Genomic DNA, 20089 nt, shown 5'->3' on the forward strand with positions numbered 1-20089 from the left:
GTTAGGAACGCAGATAATGAAACTGGAGAGTGATAAAAGAAGGGTATGAAAGGCAAATGGGTTAGAAAAGCGGAGAAAAGGATGTGGAAGAGAATAAGAAAAATAAGAAGCTAGGTATTTGTTTGCCTTCATTTTTAATCTCTAGCTGCCAGTTAAGTTCAGGTCTGAGTTGGTGTTCCTTGATTAGTGGCTAGCATAAAACAAAACGTTTTAAGTTAATTGTACATATTGTCCAATTCAGTCCTTAACATAATAATTAACCCACAAAACTTTAGTTAGGTACAGTGGACATTTGCTTAATACCAGTACTGGACTGGATGAGGCAGGAGGAATCTCAAATTCTAGGCCAAACTGTTCTCACATCTATAGGTCAGTAATAAGTACATTCACATTTTTCTTCAACTATCCTCTCAAACTCATTTTGCAAGACCAAAACTCTGCTGATTAACCAACTTACAATATTTCAGTGTTCTTGTTAGGAATGTTTGTAATATTATACCCTTTAAAATAATATAGAGGCTTGCCATTTTTTCTAAAATAATAGGGTGAATATCCTTAATTGAAAATTTGAAATCTTACTCCAAACTCTGAAATTATTTTGAATACATACAAAAGAATACAAATGAAAAAAATTCTGCATCTTTCCATAGACAAAATCCAAGTACATTGAAAATACAAAGTTGTTTTCAGGCTATGCATACAAGTTGTAAGGAATTTATTGTATAGGACTAGAACCCATTCTCCAAGATGTTTCATTATGTTTATATGCAAATATTTCCAAATTAAAAGTATTTCACATTGGGAACATTCTTCTCCTCAAGCATATCTTTTGCTTTTTTTCTTTCATTGAGACATGGTCTTACTATGTAGCATAAGCTGGCTAGTTCCCCTCAGCCTCCTGTGTGGTGACATTATATAGGATCAAGCCAGCTGTGGCTTCAAGCATTTTTGATAACCTGTAATAAGTATTTAAACTGTCTTACTGAATTTTTTTATTGATAAAGTATGAACCTATAAAATGATGAATCTTTTTTACTTTTTATTTATTCTATACATCTTTTACATGATGTAAAAGATTTTGATTCCATTCATTTCCCTGTCCCTTCAAATCTGCACTCAGTCCCTGTATCCTCCTCCCCAAATAAGACAAAACTTAAGTGATAAAAGGAAAAAAAAGGAAGAAAAATTAAAAATCTCTTCATGGAAGCTGCAGTGTAACAGTGAATTACACAGTAAACTCCTCTGTCCATATATCTTTACTTGCAAGTGCTCATGAGTCATTGGTCTTCTTCAAGACCTCTGGTTTCTGCTATACTATTGGTACTAGGTTCTCACTAGTACTCTTCATCGATATCCTATTTTTCCCTGTGTTGTTTATATATAAATATATATATATATGATTTACTTTATTTTTATTTTATGTCTATGGGTGTTTTGTTTGCATTTACGTCTGTGTACCACATGCTAGAAGAAGGTAATTTCTATGGAACTAGAGCTACAAATGGCTGCTAGTTGACATGTGGGTGATAGGAATTGAAATTGGTTCCTTTGGAACATTTGTTTACCTATTGGGCCATCTATAATATATGTATTTATTTTAATGTTTTAAGTTTAAAGTTTTTGTATGTGTAAATATCTTTACTACAGTGTCGGTGGGGGCCCGGTTCTGTCTTACCATATGGGTTCTGAGGACCATACTTGAGTCATCAGGCTTGGTTGACGTCGAGTACCTTTAGAGGTTGAGTCATCTTGTCTGTACAGTCTTAGTAGTTTACAATTTATTCTTTTTGCATTGAGCATTGCCTAGGATGGCCCATTTAATTTTAGTTGTCTTTACATTTTCCTTTCACATTGAGCTCAAACTTGCTTTTAAGTTGTTATTGTTGATGTTTTAATTAATCTTCTTTCCTGACAGTTTAAAGTATCTGAACTCAACCCAGAGCCTTAGGCATTCTATTCACGCACCTTAGCACTGCTCTATTACCACAGAGCTAACAAACATCCCCCACCCTGCTCCAGACAACTTTTAATACAACAGTTTTCCATGTCCTTCACCATACTTTTAGTCCTGTATGTCATGACATAACTGTTAAAATGTAGCACTGAAGCCTCTGGTGTAGTGGCTAATGCCTGCAATTTTGGTACTGGAAAAGTAGAGGCAGGAGGGTCAGGAGTTCAAAGATAGTCTTAGTTTGAGGCCAACCTGAACTGTATGCAACTCCATTTTTCTAAGAAAGCAAAAAATATAGCACTCAGATAACTTAGATAATGCTGTTAGTACCAGACCTTGAGGAGCTAATGATTGCTGTTGATCTGTAAAATTTACTTTATTAATTTGTGCCATGAACGCTTTTTTTTTTAAAACAGAAAAAGCTGGCATGTTTCATCTGATTTATCATTTGCCAATATACCCTAATAAGTCTACTAAACCACCTTGGATGTTTGTGACTGACTTTTAGAAATTATAATGAAGACCACATGCTTGTCCTGATGCAATTTAAGAGATTCTGTTCATTTAAAACCACAGGAGTACTTTAATTTACATTTAAGACAGTTACTTTTCATTATGTGTGTGTGCGCGCGTGTGAGTGTAGATATCAGCACAGGCCAGAAAAGGGCATTGAAATCCCCTGCAGGTGAAATTGCAGGTAATTCTGAGCTCCCTGATGTGGGTGCTGGGACCTGAATTCAAGTCCTGCAAAAGCAATATACTCTTAATTTTCAGAACCATCTCTCCAGCCCTTTAATTGACATTTATATTGTTCCTTGGACTTATATGCTACTGAGCCACTTCACTTAATCTTTTAAGTTGAATAAAGTTGCTTAAATATTTGTTTCCTGTATTAATGATTTTAAAATATTCCTGAATATCAAGGGGTCTGACACCCTCTTCTGCCCTCTGTGGGCACCAGGAACATATGTGCACATACATGTAGGCCAAACATCATGTGATACACAGGTATACATGCAGACAAAACACCCATAAACATCAAAGAAAGGGGGAGGGCACACATTTGTCTTCCTGTGAGTTTTAGAAATAGGTGGCGTTGGCTGTAGCTCACTTGTAGAGGACCTGACTGTCAGGCACTAGACCCTGGGTTTGACCTCTAGCACCACAAAGAGCCAGACAGGTCTAGAAGAAATGGAGGGGGTTGCTAATGTTACTATTTTGTAGCAACTGATTTTTCAAATAGTAAAAGTAAAGCAGTTACTAAAGCAAATTACATTGACTACTGTAGAAAATGGCAGTATAATGAAAGGACATTTCAGTTTTCTTAAAAGCTGGGGAAAGGGAACAATCTTAATTCATTTTTCTATGCCTCCAAATGTAATGATTATTATCCTTCCCAATATGTTTTTTCTTTGTAGCAGATAATAAATTATATATATATTTACAATTATAAATAAGCTATTGTTAAATTCTGTTTGTTATAAATTTTGAGGAAAATGTTGGTCATTATAAAGATAAGATAGTTTATTCTTTTTTTAAAAAAATATTATGTATACAATATTCTGTCTACATGTATGCCTGCAGGCCAGAAGAGGGCACCAGACCTTATTACAGATGGTTATGAGCCACCATATGGTTGCTAGGAATTGAACTCAGGACCTTTGGAAGAGCACGCAATGCTCTTAACTATTGAGCCATCTCTCCAGCCCAGTTTATTAATTCTATAGGCCTTTTATTTATAAACTGAAAAGGTTGCCTAATATTTAGTATATAGATTGAATACTCTTTCAGTTTAAAAGTTTGTATTTGCTCTGTAAATAGATAAAAATATAGATGTTAGTTATATTTGTGTATATTACTTACATTCAGATCATGATATTAAAGATATAGGTTAAATTACAAGGGAGAGCATAATTTTAAATGACTTATGCAAAGAAATAATATAGTTATGAAAAATTTAGAAAATACAGAGAAGTCAAGCAAATTAGAACTTTTATATGGAGCAGCTATAGACATGAACATATAATTTCTAGAGTTTGTGTTATTAATATTTGTTTTACATTCTAGTCACTTTATCCTGAAGTCATGTATAAGCGTAGTCTGTATTATCAAGGATTTTACTTGTGTACCTGTGGTGTTCAAAATGCAGTGAAGTTTTGTGTGTGGCTAAGTGTGTGTGTGTGTGTGTGTGTGTGTGTGTGTGTGTATGTGATTAATAAAAAGCAATGAATTTGAGAAGGAGTAGGGGCAGGGGAGGAGTGGGAGATGGAAATGATATAAATACAGTATAGTAAATATAGTATTTGAAACTCAAGTAAAATATCAAAAATATGATGAATAATATAAATGCATACCCTTTCTTTTAGAATGGGAGCATCATTGTGTTTCATAAACTGATTCTGAATCCCTGGACTTGAGATCTTCCTCATTTTTTTAAGTTGTACATATCACTATACCTAGCTTAAAAATTATCCGTTGAATAAGAAGTGCTTTTTTTTTGAAATATTTTTGGTGAGGAGACATTTAAGTGAGCATCTAAATCTAAACAACTAATTATATATCTTCATATTATTACTATTCTTTTTATATTCACAAATAATTTGTGTCCACTATCATCATTATCCAGCATGTTGAAGGGTTGAAGAAGGAATTGGTGTGCATATGTGTGCATTTGGGTGATCAGAGAGCAGAGGACAACTTTCAGTTGATTCTTCTCTTCTCCTACAGGGAAGTGGGGAGGTGGGGGATGTTTCTGAATAAGTAAAGGCAGGTCGTAAAGTAAGCACTTTGCTGCTTATTAGCTATTTTGCCAACCCAAACCCTTTGATTTTAAAATATTGTTATAAACAATACCATTTTTCTATATTATTATATGAGTATTGAATTGCCCTGTTATTTTTATTTTAAATATTGCTTAAAAATTATGTTACCATTTGCCTGTATGTATTATCAGAATTACCAAAAATCAAATAAATACATGAGGTATTTATGAAATGCTAACATAAGCTGTTTGGAAATCTTTTCCACTCATTTTTCAGTCTCATTTGGTTGTCTTCTGTCACTATCATGTTTCACTACCAGTGTTGGTTTACTAGGTTCGCAGTGAATATATAGGGGAAATTATTAAGAAAGTTTCAATCTAGTTTGAAAATTCTCTTATTTTGGATTTTGTCTGGTGTTAATGTTTTATGGATGATCAGAGGTGTATATAATAGTTTCAGATGTGTTCCTCTGTTTTATGAACATAAATAATATGTTATTTATATATACTATATATAAATAGAACATAAGCAATATATGATCATAATAGTTGTGTGACATGAAAGGCAATAAGGAGTTTTTTGCTTTATTTTTTGTTTGCTTAAATTATTAAAGAAGATTTCTATGTTTATATTCTGAATACTTTTTCACCACAGAAATATATTCGTTTATAAAGTTAATAGAAATCAATAGCAAGAAATTGTCAGGGAGAAGTGTCTATGTATTTTACCAAGTGTTTCAGAAAGGAAGGTCCAAGAAATGGCTCCTTGAGTAAAGGTGCCTGCTTCAAAACCTGATGGCCTGAGTTCAATCCCTGGGACCCACATGGTAGGAAGAGAGAACCTGATTATGCTGGTTGCCTGTGGCCTCTGCATATACATCATAGCATGGGTGAACACACACATGGGGGAGAGGATAAAAATGTAATTAAAAAACTAAAACTATAAAAATGATTTCAATGAAAACTTTAATTACAATACTGTTACTAACTTTATAAACATTTTATTTATTGTAAAATTAGGACTTCCCTCACTGTACTCAATAACTGATTTTGTATTTTTATACTCAAACCATTTGTCTGATAAGAGTTGTATAAAGACGCCCTTGAAATTTTGTGCCTTTAAATTATAGTAATTCCTGAGACTTTACTGTAGAATCCAGACTCTTTTATAGAGAAGTGGATTGGTTCTCGGTTCTTGTGATTTGCTGCATACACATTTAGTTGTCAAAGAGTATAATACGAACTGTGGACAATTCTTTTGTAGCTCTGAAGTATATTAAGATCAGCCTGGATATACGTTGTTTGCAGTAGGTTCTCCAAACTTGTTGACAGATAAATTTTGTCGGAATAGTAAATTTAATATATACATTTTGAAACTGTTCGATTCCCTACACTTCAAGGCTCTGTATCACAAAAAATGAAGGCCTTCTAAGTAGACATTCCAGGAAATTTTTATGATAGTAATGAAATGGTGTTTTTAAATGATTATTTTGAGTTTATTTCTTTGTATTTGCCAAATGAGAGGATACCCAGAGATTTGAGAATCACTTTTTTTTTTTTTGATTTGATGACTCTACTAGGATACCTTTCAACAGCAGCATTATGGAGTATTTAAGGAAATTTTGACATTATCTTAAAGATTGTAGGGGTAAGAGCTTTGTTACCTGGGAAGAAAAGAAACAAGTGTATCTAGTTCTGTGCCAAGTACTGTGTGAACTCTTAGAGAAATTTCCTTTCTCTCCATACCTTTTTCCTTTCCCTCCCTCCCTTCCTCTTGTCTGTCACTGTGTGTGTCCATGCTAGTGTGCGAGGGTATTTCTGTGCAAGTGTGGAGGTCAGAGGACAGTATGACTTTTTTTTACTTGGGATTTGGAGATCTGAACTCAGGTTGTCAGACTTATGCAGAAAGCATTTACTAAGCCATCTCTCGTGACCAACTTTGACATCTTAATCATCTTGTCGGGTCTGAGGGTAAGGGAGAATAAGTTCCCGAAGATCTGTAGCATATGACAACTGGGGTATGCCATCAAACTCTCTTCTGTCATTTGTATTTTTCAGAGTTCAAGGGAGTTAACAGCTGTAAGAATTTTTTCTGAGAAAGGGAATATGAGTGTATATAAATATTTTGGGAGTGTAAGATAGAGTTAGAATTAGTGTGTTTGAGTTTATAACAATGAAAAGATAATTGTAAGGTAGTTTAAATCTGGTATAGATTTTGGTAAAAAGTGAACTGTTAAGTATAAATGGTAGCTGTTCTTACTACAGAGATTGTATGACTTCTCACCTAATTCAGTTAAATTCTCCATGCCTGTAGGAAAGATGAATATTGTTTGATTTGAATAGGTTTATATAGTAATAGTTTATATTTGTAACTTATAAACAGAATTGTCAAAGTTCTCCTTTATTTGATTTGTCAGATATTTTTGTAGTTTTGTAGATGAGAAAGATATTTATGCCCTTATCAGTGGAATTTCTGATTAAATACTTAAGCTATTTGTTTTAAAGAATGATGCCCTGATGTATGGAGATATTAGAAAAGTTCATTGGTTTCCTGGGTGATGATTAGTAGAGGATATATACAATCTTAGGGAGAGAATGTGTTTTTAGGATTTTTACCTATCTCTTAAACATTTGTGTTCTTTTATTTCTAGGCTGTTCGCTGCTACGAATCTCTGATCTTAAAAGCTGAAGGAAAAGTGGAGTCTGATTTCTTTTGTCAGTTAGGTCATTTCAACCTCTTGTTGGAGGATTATCCAAAAGGTAACTTGTTTTCTTATTGATTTCTTTGATTCATATCTTCATTTCAAGTAATTATAATTATGAAGGGCACTGTCATTTTCATTTATAAGAAGCTATAAGTTCATGAGCTTTATAGTAAACAGTAAGAGAAAACAGAATAGATGGAATTGGGAAAATCACGTAGCTGCAGGTAAATAATTAATAAAATAAGATCTATTAAAAAAAAAAAGAAACCCTCTGTGTACAAAACTTGCATTGTAGTTTTGTTTTACTCCGTGAAAATGCCTCCTATAAACACTGTTATCTTAGTGTTTGAAATTTAGCTCAGTGGTAGTGCTTGCTTAGCAATTGCAAGGCTCCATTGAGGGGTGAACTGAGAGCAAAAGCTCCTCTAGGACATATAGGAAAGGTAGTACAAAGTTAGTTTTCTTACTGTTTTTTTTTCCCTATAAATCTTGTCCATCTTAACTAGAAAGTATTTGAATAAAACTCTAAGCTATAGTCATGTTACTGTAAAGGCAGAGAGAGGAACACATGAGTTTGAACCTTAAATAAAACTATTTTATATACTTAAATGTTCTTCATCAAGAAATAACTAAGTTATATATCTGAATATAGTAAGTAGTCAATCCTCTGAGGTGTGCTTTTTTTCAAGGAACTAAACTGCCAAATTAAACCATTATTTATGCAGGAAGTTAAAAAGCTGTCCATCCTTCCTCAATACAAAAGGAAAATTCCATAGCAAAGGAAAACTGTTCTTACAAGTGATAACATTTAAACTTTTGGTAACATTAAACTCATGCAATAGATGTGTTTGTTTTCAGCAAACGTGGGCAGAGTACTTAATGAAAAGTTTTAGGGCTAGAGTAAAGGATTGTTGGTATTTCACATTGTTACTGTATCATGCCGGTTTTGTGTCAGGTCACACATTTTCCTTAATGGAAGTAGAATTTTAGTCTGAAACATTCATATTATGTGAAATTCAAAATTAGACTTAAGTCCCAGTTTAGCTGCATTATTTATTGCAGATTATATAAACATACCTGAGTTTTCGTCTTCTAGTATGTAAAAGGCAGAAAGAAGTACTAGATGATCGCTCAGGAATTTTAGGATTGTTAAGTGATTGATACTGATTAGTACTTAGCTTTAGTTCAGTATTCTAACACTCAGAGTGGTTTTGTTGTTGTTGTTGCATCTATTTATTTATTTACTCATTTATTTTTGTAGAAAGTATGCATGTGTTGTAGATGTTAGAGAACAGCATTTTGGAGTCAGTTCTCTTCTTCCACCTTGAGGGTGTCAAGGGACTCAGGTTGTCAGGCTTGGTAGATAAGTACTTTTTACCTACTGAGTTATCTTGCTGGCCTGATACTTAATGTTTTAATATCAGTTGAAGCTGATAACTTATTTAAAGGGAGCTATTATATTAGAAGTATATAGAATTTTAGGAAATCTGTTTTGTTTTAATGCTACACCTTTATGTACAGAGAGCACATTAGCTTGACAACACATAAAGAGGGACCTAGACTTGAACTGCTCATATATAGTGCTCTGTATAGTGCTCTGTGTCATTTAGTGACCTTACTAAATCATTTATTTTTTAACTTATTTTAAACATCCTAATTAATTAATTAATTGGTTAATTTATTTGTGTATTTGCACACATATATGTACATGGGTGTAGAGGTCAAAGAACAACTTGTAGTTAGTTTTACCTATCATTTGGGTTTTGGAGTTGGTCTTAGGCCATTAAGCCTGGCCACAAGTACGTTTCTTTATCTGCTGAGCAATTTTGCCAGCCCTTAACTTTTAAAACTTTATTTCAGTGAATTTAGCTACATTTTAAATTCATAAAATGTTCAGCTAGGGGCTACTGGAGAGGTAAATAGCTCAACATTTAAGAGCATGTATTGCTTTTCAGGGGATGAAATTTTGAGTCCCAGCACCCACATTAGATGACTCAGAACCCCCTGTAACTCTAGCTCCATTTCTAGGAGGATCTAACACCTTTGGCATCTGTGGACACCTGCTCTCATGTGCAGACAACTGCACGCATACATACAAACTTATATATGCATGCAAGTATGATTGCTCATGTTATTGCCCCATCATTTAGTAGGAGTCTGAGGCAGTAGAACTGCTGTAACTTTGAGGCCAGTGTAGTGACTTCCAGATCAGACTGGGTTACAGAGTTGAGAACTTGTCTTATAACAAATGATTAAACAAACAAACAAACAAACAAAAAGTTGGTCTGTGAAGATAACAAAGTACTGAGGGGCATTTGGAAATTTTCTGTTTTGGAAGGTTGGATATAGGCATGTAATATCTCTACTGCTGACAAACTAGTTGGTGGGAGTAATCAGTAAGCCACTGAAAAATATGTACTCTAAATACTCATCTACTTTTGTATGGATTAGAAAGGCATTTCTTTCCTTAGGTATACTACTTTATTTGTAACTGGCACAAGATAAGAGTACTGACCTCAGCTAAATAGACATTTAATTTTAGGAAACATGATAAAACATATTTTTTTTTAAAAAAGTTACCATGAACCATATAGTGAACATGTAAATCTTTGAGTATAGTGCTCCATATACACATGTATAGGAGACTTACTTCTTTGTTAATAAGAGAATGATTATATGCATGGATTTGTTACTTCTTTTAAAAAATTCCCTGAACTCAGAATATCTATGAGTTTAGTTTCTTTTAGAAACAACAAGCAAAACTGGACGGTGGTTTAATTCTAGCACTAGGGAGTCAAAGACCCTTGGATCTCTATGAGTTTGAGGCTAGCCTGGTCTAAGAGCTAGTTTCAGGACACCCAGGCCTACACAAAGAAACTCCATTTCAGCCCCTTATCTCCTGAAAGAAAGAAACAGCAAAAAACCTTACTGCTATACTTGTCATAGTAAACTGTAGAACCTATTTTATGAACATTTGGGTTGTAATTTTGCTGTATTTATCTTTCTGATATCACCTGCTTCCTGTCTTAAATGAATTCCTAAAACATTTTTGGTTAGTTAACGATACAATATGGTTATCTTTCTGCTGACGTATATTTGTCATTCCAGATAAATTTTTACTTATTTAGAAGGAAAAATTGCTTTGTTAAAAACATTTTTTTAATCTTTTTGATTGATAATATTTACAGAGAGTTTAAAAAATAATCCTGTCGTTTGGTTTGGTCATTTTGCTTCTAGGAATTTAACCTAAAAAGAGCAAGATTCCAGCAAAGTTGATACCCAATACACTTAGCCTACTGCTGTGTATTAGATTCCCATGGTAATGCAGCCTTTATTTAGTAAGGAATTGGCTTTAGGATCAACACCTATGGAAGCTGGAGACTAGAACTAGTATTGCACTGAGGTAGAAATGAAGCTAAAACATCCTTGACCAATTATTAAAAAGGCTGAAATTATGAGGTAAAAGATTTGGAAGGGAATTTCAGAAACGTACATTTCAGTTGGCATTTCTTTCTTTTTTTTTTTTCTTCTTCCTTTAAGTAATTGACCTCTTTCCCTCCTTACCCCTTCTACCCTCTTACCCCTTACCTGTCATATTGTGGCAAAGTAGGTTTGGAATGTTTTAGTACTTAGATAGTTAGAAATTGCTAGGACAGGTTGTATGCCAAGATTTGGTACTTTGTAGAAATTTTGACTGAGCTTGTTTTCTTTAATTAAATGACAGTACTCCATTGTGAGATATTTATAGTGTAAGACCAAAAAAGGGTCTATTTTCTAATAATTGATAGTAATTTTGTCTAGCAAAAAAAAATTAGTTTTTGCTACAGTCTTTCTGAAACAGATTTGAAACAAGGATATTGAAATGGAGGATTTCTATCATTCTTCATTCTTACAAATACCTAAAGTGAAGTAAGAACTTTAAAAAAAAACCGTAAATAAAGATTAGAAATAAGGACTGTTTGAAGAGATTTTACTAGAAAGACCCAGGTGATAGGTACTTGTATAACCTTTATAGGCTCTCACTGACTTATGTGGATTAAGAAACACAAAATTGAGATGCCAAACCTAATGGAGGTAAAGTGTAATTACTGAGAAAGTATGTAGTTAAGTAGAAAGATAGATGGAAGAAATGCCTCATTTATAACTCTTCTTGCAATTTAGAGTACCAACTCTGAGTTTGTGGTTTTATATTTATTAATTCAACCCATTGTTGTATAGATGCCATGTTTCTACCAATCAGTAATAACAGTATGCTTCTTGTAATGCAGTTTCATTTAATATGGATGGTATTATGGTTTCTTTAAGAGTTTCTAATTCTGAAAATAAATTTTATGTAGTCAAGAGGTACGTGTTAATAATAACTAGGTCATTGAAAACATATACTCCAGGTAACTCACAATTAAATGGGATCATACTATAGAAGTCTTTGTGTTTTTTATCCTGACTAACATCTGTCAAAGACCCAGATGTCTGTTGAATATAATGATTTTTGGATACAAATGTCAAAGACTACCTTGTATAGTAAATCTATTCATAGAATTACAAAGTTAATAGGTGAGTTGTGTTCTAGGCAGTGTCTAGTCAAGAAGGATCTAACTTTTTTCCATTTGGTTCTTCTGCATGCCAGGAAAATAGCTCCTCTTGTGGTGGTATTTTATGGTATATTTTCTTAATTATATCCAGCGGTAGGGGCAAAACCTTTCCATGATTTTCATATATAAGTCAGTGGTGGTTGGCACATTTCTAGACTAATATTATCACTGAGATTGTCAGGAACAACACTGTTAAATCAGTGACGGGAGTTTGCCAATGTGCTGGAAACAGATAATCTGATATGTCAGTCATACCATTCACTATAGAAATGTTTGTTGTTTGTTCTAATTAGTACTAGGTACACTATATATATGTAGCACTAGGGATTGGGATACGTAAAACAGCTTTCTGCAACACTGGAAAACTTAAATCATAGTTTGATTTTCAGTGATATTTTGGTTAGTGTAATTTTAATGGAAAAAGAAAGACTACTATTATTCAAATGAAAAGGTTACTTGTTAAGATATGTGATAGTAACCAGGCAGAGTTTACTGGGTGGTGGTAGTGCATGCCTTTAATTCCAGCACTTAGGAGGCAGAGATAGTCGGATCTCTGTGAGTTCTAGGATAGCCTGGTCTACAGAGATAGTTCCAGGACAGACAGGGCTATGTAGAAAAACTGTATCTCAAAAAACAAAAAAAAAGTGGACCAATAGTGGTGTAGCCTATGGTTTCTTCAACTATTACCCTCTACTTTTCTTCATGGATGTACTCTGTCTGAAATTTCAGTGTTTTCCCAGTTTTCTTTTTTCATTTTATTAGGGCCACTAATAAAATTATCTCTAATAATATATTGTCTAGTTTGGGAAAATTGAGTAACAAGCCAAGTCTTATGACACATACTAGAAGCACAGCATTTAGAGGCTGAGGCAAGAGGGGGTTGAGAGCTCAAGGCTTGCTTGATTTCATGTACACAGATCATCTGACAATAAACACAAATACAGCTGTGTACAGAAAGTACCCTATGGTCACAAAGATAGTAGTAGGTTCTTAGTAGAAGTGAAACTAATCAAGAGATTCTGAGTCACGGTCTAGCTTCTGATTACTTTGCTATTTATGAGTGTGCCCTTCCCTCTCTTTAGGTGCATGGGAGTTTGTCTGCATGTATGTCTGTGTGTCATGTGTATGTCTGATGCCTGCAGAGGCCAGAAGAGGGCATTGAAGCACATTGAATTCTTTTACACTGTAATTACAGACCTACTATATGGGTGCTTGGAATTGGACCTGTGTCCTTTGTGAGAGCAATTTGTTCTCACTGAGCTATCTCTAGATCCTACAAGAGCCGTTTTTTTGAGGAAGAGAAGTGGGTTAGGGTATTTGTGAATTCTGGCAAACCTAATACCTGTAGTTAGTACATTGAGTAAGACTAATAGCCAAATACTAGAAACTTTGGAACATAAGGAATACAGCATACTTAGTATTTCTCTCTGTGTGTAGGAGCTGTTTCCTGTCCATTTTGTAGCATGTAGAGATTAGACAAAGAAGTTCATCAGACTGTACATAATTAAGAAAAATACGGCCCTAGAAGAGTCTTCAGTTCTCAGGTTGAAAAAGCAGTTACAAGGGACAGCAAAATCTAAGGATAGGTCTTTCTCTGTTCATGGAGGCCATGTATAGTTGTTATCCTGGGATTTCACTTTTTCTTTATCTTAGGTGTTCTTAAAGGCTCATTTCATTTATGTCTCCTGGTTTTCAATAATTTATATCTTATTTGTTGGTATGTATTGTGCTTTTAAGAGGAACACACTTGACAGTATTTTCTTTGGGAAAGGTTCTGCTATTACCTGATTTCTCTCTGGATTCTCCTTGACTCCATAGTCCTTGGGATCTTTTTAAGAAAAAGTTAAAATGCTCAGTATAGTATAGAAGGTATAGTTTATTATTCTCAAGGGATGGGAGTAGGCAGTGGTCAAAGAGTCCATCCTGGAGTAGAACATTATTACTGCGTAAGAGAGTTCAGTGCAAATTGGGTGATGGTAGCACACACCTTTAATCCCAGCACTTGGGAGGCAGAGGCAAGTGGGTCTCTGTGAGTTCGAGAACAGCCAGGGCTGTTAGACAGAAATAAACCCTGTCTCAGAAAAACCAAAGGAAAAAGAGAGAGAGAGAGAGAGAGAGAGAGAGAGAGAATGAAAAAAAGAGCTTAGTGTCCAGAGACCATTGTGCCACCTACATTTTAGGTAGGGCTTATTATTTTCAAAGTTTTAAGAACAGGTAAACTTCTTGAGAGATGTTTTCTTGTCCAAGTGATTGATTACCTGGCACATTTACACTAACTGTTAAGAGGGCACGGTGTTTTATCTTTGTGCTTTACCAGAAAGCCTCTACCTAGGTAGTAATCTTACAATATCATGTCTCTCTACCCAGGGGCAGACATGTACTCAGATCCCATTCTTGTGACCAGTTGTGAAAGTCCCATAGTTTGAGATTTTGGTTTACAAACTCTATAGATTATCTGGGAGGATTCTTTTTAATGATTTCCAAGTCTGCTGATACCTAATGCTGGAAGTTTTTTTGGTTGAGTTATTCTCCTCTGAACTAAGAATGTGGATATCTTAATTTTATTGTTGGAGATAATCTTCCTTTAGAAATTTGAAAGACAAATCTGTTGTAAGCCTTTACAATCTAGTATATAGCCTTCTTTCTGGGAATTTTCTGAAATTGTAATTTGAGTTTTTAAGAGTAGAAGCCCAAGCTTCTATACCTCCCAACAGGCTAGACTAGGTCTTAACCCACCAGTTACCAAATGAGTAATGGAGGAAAGTGGAGAGGAGACCTATTCATTGTAGCAACAGTGTGAAAAGCAGATAAAGGAGTTCTGTGGCCCCCTAGGTCTGTCTTCTGGGTGCTTAAGTAAGACGTAGGTTTAACTAGAGGGCAAGAGGAAGCATAATTAAGCAGTCTGGGTTAAAAGTGGTCCTGTCCTTCTTTGTCTCAGCTCTGGTTCTACAAGGTGGTTGATCCCCTCAGGGACCACTGTGGATATCATCTACAACATGATTACTTTAGTTCTTTAGTTTCTGGTTGTAGCCTCAACCTTCAAGGATAATTACTTTTATTGGAGAAGGTGGCTATTTGTCCAGGAAAGTTTTCCTTTTTGAAGTCTAAGGTGACTGACTGGAGGTTTTGGAAAACAGTGTATCTTTGGCTTTAGCCTTGACAGGAATGAAATAAGTTAGGTTAGGCAGATTCAGGCAGGAATCTGAGAAAAAGTAAAGGACATAGATACAAAATGAAGGTAGAGATATTTTATATTTTAAGTCTTTTTATTGTAATGTTAGCTTGTGGGCTCGAGAGGATTTGATGTTTTTAGCAGGAGGAGTTAGCCCTCCAGTAAATGATTTCTTTGTTTGTTTCTTTTGCTTATTTATTTTTTTTGTTTAGTTTTTGTTCATTTTTGAGGGGGGTCTCTTGAGTTTCCTAATCTTATCCTTCTATATTGCTTTATTCTATAATAATTTTATTTTTGAAATTTTATTTCTTTAGAGCCCCCTGCTTGGTTTTCTTTTTTTGAATTCTCTAATGAAAGCAGCGATTCTTTTAAAGAGTTTGTTTTTTCATCTCATATTGTTATTTTTTTTAAGTTGCCCCCCTCCACTGAGATTTCTATCCTGCCTGGTTCCCACACTCGTTAAGTCCAAAAGAAATCATACAGAAGTCTACATTAGTTATAAACTGATTGGCCTAGTAGCTCAGACTTCTTATTAACTCTTATAACTTATATTAGCTCATTATTCTTATCTATGTTAGCCACGTGGCTCGGTACCTTTTTCAGAGAGGTAGTCAAATCTTGCTTCCTCTGTGGCTGGCCACGACTGCAGACTAGGACTTCCTTCTTCCCAGAATTCTCCTATTTTCATTGACCTGCCTCTACTTCCTGTCTGGTTGCCCCGCCTACACCTCCTGCCTGACTACTGGCCGATTAGCGTTTTATTAAAATACAGTTGACAGAGTGCAAACCATTGTCCCACAGCACCCCCTCCCTGTTTGTTTCTTTTCGTTAGTTTGCTGGTAATTCTTAGTGCACCATGTTTTATAGGTTGCAAAGTTCCAGAACTAGAATCTCTGGGCATGTAGAAATAGTTTGTTGAATCTGGCCTGCATGACCTTCTGCTTCTGTTGGAGAATCTGTGCATCTCTTTTGAACACATTGCCTATAAAACACCAAGGATTGTTCCTGCCTTGGTAATAATCTCATAGAGTGATCTGGATATGAGTCTCTCCTCTTCCAAGCATCCGGAGTGACTATTGTTTAAAACAGGATATGAAAGATGACAGTAAATTGCTTCAGTTATTTCTTTGTGCCTTGAGGAGGAAGAAGTGTGTAGAGGGCGAAGTTGGGAGGTGGGTTACATATCATAAATTTTTAGACTGATATTCCTGGAGTGACTAATATGCCTACCTTTAAAGTTAAGTGGGAGATAGACAAAATGAAGGCAAACATGTCCCGCTTTAGTTACCTTGTGGATTCAAGTGAGAACCAGTGCTTATTGGCAAAGGCAGCTTTTAAATACCTACTATAATAATGTTTGTTAAAACTTTGATTGACTTTAAATGAAACATAATTGTGACTCATTATTTTTCTTCTTTTAGCATTATCTGCGTACCAGAGGTACTACAGTTTACAGTCTGACTACTGGAAGGTTGGTGCACATTTTCATGCTTATTTCCTGTTTGCTTTCTTTGGTAGATTATTGGTTGTTACAAAAAAAAATATTAGAGCTCTTTCTGTGACTACTTGAAAATGTTACTTCTTCAGGAAAGAGACTAGAAAAGGGAAATCAGTATTGTTGGGTTCACGGCGAGGGCGGGGGGGGGTGTCATGCAAAGATGGTGGACAGACCACCAAAGTCTATTAAACCAGAAGCAAACTTTATTGCAGAAAAAGAAAAAAATAATCTCCATGAGCCACAAAAAGCTTATTCAGAGATGGGCTTGTATGGCTGTGGCAATGGGCAGTTTTCCAACTCCCCATTTTTAGCAAGAAGCAAGCATTAGGCATGAACAGAAGAATTTTTACAATCTTGAGGTAAAACTCAGATACAAATTACTTTTATATATATATATAATTTCCATTAACAGGGTTTTTCGGTGAAACTATTGTTTGCATTTAGCCGATTGTTTCTCCCTGATACTTCTGATGGTATTTACTAAATCCTCACTACCACTCGGCTGCCAAACTCTTGGGACACCCATGCTGGTCAGGACCTGGCCTGTTGGGATTTGAAGTCCAGACCAGGCCTGGGGGCTGGGATAGATGCAAGGGACTGGGACCTATGTTCCCAACTTAGCATTCCAGACTCTTTGGATATATGGGTGACAGAAAATTGAAATTATAATTATGACAAACACTTAGGCTCTTTTTGGAAAAAGGGCTTAGACTCAAATCTGGCTACGGAAAGGGAGAGCCAGGTGTCCACGTTTAGTGATCGGAGAAATGTAAATGAAACTCTGTTGGGATTCTCTCTCACCCTAGTCAGAGTATAAGTCTTTAGAAGGAAGTAACAAAAAGTGCTGGAGGAGGAGACAGAAGGGCGACCCTTGTACACTTCTGGGAATGTAAACTCATCCTGGCATTATGGAAATATAGACCTACGATATGATCCAGCTATACTATTTCTCCGTGTTTACTCAAAAGACTTAAAGTCTACATATCACAGGGAATCTTATGTCATTGTTCACAGTAGTTTTGGAACCAACCTGGGTATCCAACAAGAAGAGATGAATAGATATAGAAAACATCTGTACACTGAAATTTTTTTCAGTCATAAGAAAAATGAAATTATGTTCGTATGAAAATGAATACAACTGGTGATGATTGTATTAAGCACATTAAATTAGTCTCAGAAACACATATCTTATTTTCTCTAAATTGTATATCATAGATGTTAAAGTTTGTCAGTTTTTCATATTAACATTTTGTTGTGTCTACCTTGTGTATATGAACTGTTTTAGGGGAGAATTTATTCTCATTAATAATTTCATTTGCTTTCCCACAAACGTGGTATAAAGATTATTTTCAATACACTTCCACAGACAACAGTGAATTAAAAAAATTTTAAAAAGTGTGTTCTCCCCTTGTGTCTTTTTTCTTTTTCTTTTTTTTAATATTTATTTATTTATTTATTATGTATACAATATTTTGTCTACATGCATGCCTAAAGAGGGCACCAGGCCTCATTACAGATGGTTATGAGCCACCATGTGGTTGCTGGGAATTGAACTCAGGACCTTTGGAAGAGCAGTTAATGGTCTTAACCACTGAGCCTTCTCTCCAGCCCCCCCCCCTTTTTTTCCTTAATGCTGTATGCATTCCTGGTGCTACAGCAGGCCAGTTGTTAGCCACTGTATGGCGGCTGGAAACTGAATGAAGCCAGGCAGAGTCTCTGCAAGAACAGCAAATGCTCCTAATTGCTTAGCCATCTTTCCAGCCCATATACAAGATTTCTTAACGAATTTACTTACATTATTTATCCCTTTCTCTCTTGTTAAGAAATATTGAAGTATGATAAAGATTTATCTTTTATTTAGTATAATATGGTTTCAAGGGCCAGCATGATTGCTCAGTGAGTAAGGGCACTTGCCAATAAGCCTGAGCTGCATTCAATCCCCAGAACCTACAAGGTGGAAGGAGAGAACTGGCACCAGCAGGTTGTCCTCCAGACTCCACACATGTACTGTGTGACATGTATCCATCTCCCCCACTCCAAAAATGTTCTCCACACAAATATATTTCATAAAATTTCTTTAAAATTATTTAAAAAACTTTCTTAATGCTTAATCTTAAGTGCAATCACACCTTAATTTGAAGTGTTTTTTTCTTTATGTTATATATGAATCTTAAATTTGATGAAATTTTAGATTCAATGTTACTTTAATTATGTAATAAAAATTTATTTGTGTGAATACATTGATACTTGTTCTTTTATTCTACTTTTTGTTTTTCAAGACAGTGTTTTGCTGTAGCTCTTTTATTCTATTTCTAATTTATTTTTCTAGTATAGACTTGTTGGTTATTTCCATTCTTTTAGCTTTACTATGTTTTTGAAAGTTTGTTAGTGTTATTTTGGTATGGCTTAGCTGATTCTCTATCCCCTGTACTTCTTTGAACTGAAAGTTAAAACTTCTTTGAAGCCTTTTTCAAGCTCCTAAATCCCCTGGCTTCTTTTAAGAGATCTGTTTTTTGTCTTCCGCAACTTTACTATTTGTATGGGATTTCATTTTATTTATTCAGTTTTCTGCATCTGAATATTACAGTCTTCATAACTAGAAGGTTTTGTTTTGTGTATGTGTTTTTTTAAACCTACCATATTTTTAAATATCACCTAGGCCCCATTTTACCTTTCCTCTATATGGCAAACTTTTTAAATTTATAATAAACTTGCCAATTCTTAAGTTCAATTTTGTATTTCTGTGTCTTTGTCTTTGTACTGCATTGTTAATAATTTTAGCATATTCTATTTTAGGCTCATTAATCCTTTTAAATTGATATGAAATTATTCTTTCTGATTTCTACCAGATAGGTAAAAGTTGTGCTTTTTTCCACTTGTATACCTCTGTTCCCCAAATATTTTCAGTCAATAATTTTACTAAAAATCTTGGTATCCAGGTTTAAATGGGAAATCTCTGTTAACTCTGTGGTGCCTAAAATGATGTGGCTGTTGAAACCAAAGCAGTGAATTGATGCTGTTACTGTTGTTTCTTAAGAAACAATCTGAAGTAGCACAGAACATCTGGTTTTCTTAATTCCATGTGACATTCTTATAGTTTTATCTGTTTATAGGATATACAAAGGGTTGAGGTAACTACGAGGAAGTTTATAGCTAGAACCTCTAGAATGCCTTCAGATCTTTATTTGTTCTTCCTACCCCTCAAACGATCTCCAGTAAAGTCTTTTTCCTGCTTTGTATCACTTTGTATGGAATTAGTGATAGCATGATTGGATTTTTTTTTAAAAGTTGTATAACCAAATCTTGTAAGATAAAACTTCTGGCTCTGATAGTCTGAAACACGGTAAGTTTGGCAACTTACCCTGACACCCCAATTAAGGAGACAAAAGTTAGAGATTTATTTTCCATGG

General features: G+C 34.8%; 1 protein-coding gene across 28 annotated transcripts in view; it reads left to right on the forward strand.

The window, feature by feature from the left end:
• The window catches only part of Kdm6a (lysine demethylase 6A), a 140613-nt gene that overhangs the window by 21527 nt on the left and 98997 nt on the right, over positions 1-20089 (forward strand). For all 28 annotated transcript variants that reach the window (XM_087902971.1, XM_087902973.1, XM_087902977.1 and 25 more), the window contains 2 exons: positions 7364-7472; positions 16603-16652. In XM_087902971.1, the coding sequence (XP_087759097.1) occupies positions 7364-7472; positions 16603-16652 (159 nt within the window). The remainder of the gene's footprint in view (positions 1-7363; positions 7473-16602; positions 16653-20089) is intronic.

Source organism: Myodes glareolus, chromosome X (genome assembly GCF_982192425.1).
Source record: "Myodes glareolus chromosome X, mMyoGla1.1, whole genome shotgun sequence".
NCBI lineage: Eukaryota > Metazoa > Chordata > Mammalia > Rodentia > Cricetidae > Myodes > Myodes glareolus.